The sequence below is a fragment of the Monopterus albus genome, unplaced genomic scaffold, assembly GCF_001952655.1.
Source record: "Monopterus albus unplaced genomic scaffold, M_albus_1.0 scaffold282.1, whole genome shotgun sequence".
In the NCBI taxonomy this organism is placed as follows: domain Eukaryota; kingdom Metazoa; phylum Chordata; class Actinopteri; order Synbranchiformes; family Synbranchidae; genus Monopterus; species Monopterus albus.
In genome coordinates, this window is record NW_018128162.1 from 793,494 (window position 1) to 796,805 (window position 3,312).

Sequence of the window (3,312 nt, forward strand, 5' to 3'; positions counted from 1 at the left end):
TTTCTTTTATTTGTTTGTTTAGTTCAGCGTGAAGGCCTCATAGATTTCATTAGGCCTGGAATTCACTGGTCAAACCAGTCATAGTGGTCTCATACTCAGTGCTGTGAAGGTTATTTTTGAAATGTAAAAGGTTACAGATTACTAGTTACCCTTTTAAAATGTAATAAGTAATGTAATTACTTCATCAAAGTAATGTAAGTTATTACTTCTTGATTACTTTTATAAAAAATAGTTTTAAACTGGGCAATAAAGCTGAAAAGTCCTAAAATAAATTTAAACCTTGCAACAGTAATCAACACTTATTACTGTCAAATGTTTCTAAAGGTTTCCTTCAGCTTCAGTTAGCTAATATATTACTGTTGAAACATGTAGCCTACTGAGCAGGCACCAGACCAATTCAGAAGGAAAATAATGCTGAATTTCTGGCACTGAAAAGCATCCTTGTCTGGCAACATGGCCACCCGCCTTGGTGTTGTCTGCATGGTAGATTCAGGTTGCTTAGAGGAATTTGTATTAATTTGATTGATAGATGAGCAGTGGGGCAAAGGCAAACAAGATAACTGATCAAAAGCAGTGTTCAAAATTTAATGCACACTGTAAAATGAGTGGAACCCCTCTAGGGGTGGGCCCCTTTCTGCACATCAAAAAGATGCAATGCAACAGAATGAATATTATTCTACACTTCTTACCAAAAAGAATTCACATGTAATCACCAACATTTTGACTAGCATCTTAATTTAATTACCGTACATATTTTTTCAGTAACTGCAACTGATCAGTTACATTTATTTTGTAATTTTATTACAGTGACTAATTCCATGTAACTATTTTCATTAAACCCCTTTTTAAAATATATCATCCCACTCATGTAATTTCTGTTGCTTTTTGTGACTGAGCCACAAAAAAGAGAAACAGCCCAATGTGGGTCAAAGGTCATGTTTGATCAGCTGATGTTCAGAGATGGGAACATGGACAAAATAAAATAGCTTTGAGCGTTGATGGGAAGAAAGAAGTGTTTGACAGATCAGGGTGTGTGTGTGTGTGTGTGTGTGTGTGTGTGTGTGTGTGTTTGCATATATGCAAGCTTGTGCATACATGTCTGACTGATGAATTAATCTGCAGACAGATGAACTGTCCCACTTGGAGGGATCATTCTACCAACCCCAAATCCAAATATGTGGATAAATATGTCTATAGTTGTTGTTGGAATGATTAATATTATTCCAGCCACTGAATAACTCAGATTTTGCATCACCTTCGCACTGCACCGGCTTTGTTTCCCCTTTTTTCAAGATACTGTGGTGCATCTTTCATTTCAGCAGCTCTCATTGTTTTGTTTAAATGATAATTCTGGTGATATTCAGTGTTTTACATAGTCAGCAAATCTCATGAAGATCCATTAATCAAGTAGTAGATTGTACAGCATGTGTAGTCGGAGTCTTTGAAATTATAATTGGGTAGCCTATATGCTAAGTCTTCACTATAGACAAATAAAATTTGAGCTGAGCACCACAGGCAGGGTAGAGACACCAGTTTATTTACTTCAATTTTATTCAAACATCATATACAGTCAATATTATCTACCTGCTCCTAATGCTGTTCTGTCCTCCTGTCTGTCTGTCTTAGGGACCTAGAGAATTTGCAGCAGTGAAGCTGAGACACCAAAGCTACTATGACCCAAACCCCCAACTCTGTGAGTAGCTCATGGTTTTCCCCTCATTGCTTCCCTCTCTTCTTGGCTTGTTTAACACTGACGCGAACGTGTGATTGACAAGAAGAAAACCTTCATCTCTCTCATTTCCTCTACACGTTGGTTTACAGGCACATGTGTGGGGCTAAATGTCCACTGGCTTATGTGCTTGAGTTTGCATTTTGAGTGAGTTGGTGTTTGCCATGTGCACTCTCACACAGTGCGCCAGTGACATTTCACATTAATGTGAGTAAATCTGGATGCTGAGCACACTGTCATCATTCAGCGGGCGGCAGCAGAGGAGTCTGGATTTTTGGGTTTTTCCTGTAACCTACTTCCAACTGCAGAGTCAGTCAGACAGACACAGATAGACAGACAGATGTGGAGAGAGATGGATGAAAGTAAATAAAGGAGTGAGTCACTATACTGGAGACGAAGAAGAAACAGATGGAGAGTGTTTGTTTATTTGATTGTTTATGACTGACACAAATTCCAAGTTGATCCAAATTAAACTTCACTTCACCTTGTCCTTTGTCTTCTCCTTTTTTCTCCACTCACTCCTGGAAGTTTCACGGGCAAGCCTCACAGCGATGTGGCCTCAAGGTCTGAGGTTGTCCTGTTGTAGAGTCATGTTGTTAGCCAGGTCGAGCTGATAGCGCTGATATAAGTGCCAGCTGTGCCTGGATCACAACCGTGACCAGGTGTGTATGACATACTGTTTGATGAATACAGGTCAGCTGCTTTGTTGCATCATATCCATGGATAATAATCAGGAAAGTAACAGAAGTTCCTAGAGCTTTCATACATACATACGCACAAGTACACACAACCTCATTTAGTCTGAGCCTTGACACTTTGATAAATAAGTGGTAACTGATTACAGAAACCTCCCTGGTTGTTCATGCGTGTACCAGCTGTGGGAGCTGGTGACCACACATCTGACACATGCACACACACTCGTTCATACCAGAGGAAAAGATGATCCTCAGCTGAGCTCACAGCTGGATCTGCCACAGGATAGAGAAACTGTAGGAAAGGGGCCATTTATAACCCATTGGTTCTTTGTAGTTTCCAATCAGTAAATGAACTGCAGTAAATTAACATCTGTTCTCCAGGTTCCATGCTTGTTTGTAAAGCCCTACTCCTCATTTATCTTTCTATTTTACTGCCATCATTCAGCAACTCTATACCTCTGAAGTCTGACAGTGTGCACTGAAGAACAGGGGTAAGAAAATACACAGTGTTGAGCGGTGCACGTTAAGAGGGTCCAGTGTGGTGCTGATTACTGTGTCAGCAACTGAATGACTTGAGAGGGGAAAATAGAAGGAGAGAAGAGAAGGACAGAGGAGGCGTGAGGTTGATAACTGCCTTTCCATACAAGGAGAGGTAGGAGGAGACAAGAGGGGGAGGAGAAAGCGAGAGGGAGCAAGGGTAATCTGAGGAGATATAACACAAGAGAGAAGGGAAGAGGAAAAAATTTTGGAAAGAGAGATAATAACAAAGGATAGAGGGATAAAGACAGTAGAGAGAGAGAGGAGACAAGAGAGAGACAGTGGGTCTGTGTCCTCTGTGAATCTGCTGCTGTGCCTTTTGTCACTGACGATCCAATACAGGTAGGACAC

General features: G+C 40.5%; 1 protein-coding gene across 3 annotated transcripts in view; it reads left to right on the forward strand.

Moving 5' to 3' along the window:
- The first annotated feature begins 1,646 nt into the window (after window positions 1-1,646).
- The window catches only part of spon2a (spondin 2a, extracellular matrix protein), a 14,260-nt gene continuing 12,594 nt past the window's right edge, over window positions 1,647-3,312 (forward strand). For 2 of the 3 annotated variants that reach the window (XM_020622499.1, XM_020622501.1), the window contains exon 1: window positions 1,647-1,693. In XM_020622499.1, coding sequence (XP_020478155.1) covers window positions 1,673-1,693 — 21 coding nt within the window. In that variant the 5' untranslated portion in view covers window positions 1,647-1,672. Of the gene's footprint in view, window positions 1,694-3,189; window positions 3,304-3,312 lie in introns of those variants that run through there. The other variant, XM_020622500.1, reaches the window with a different exon arrangement.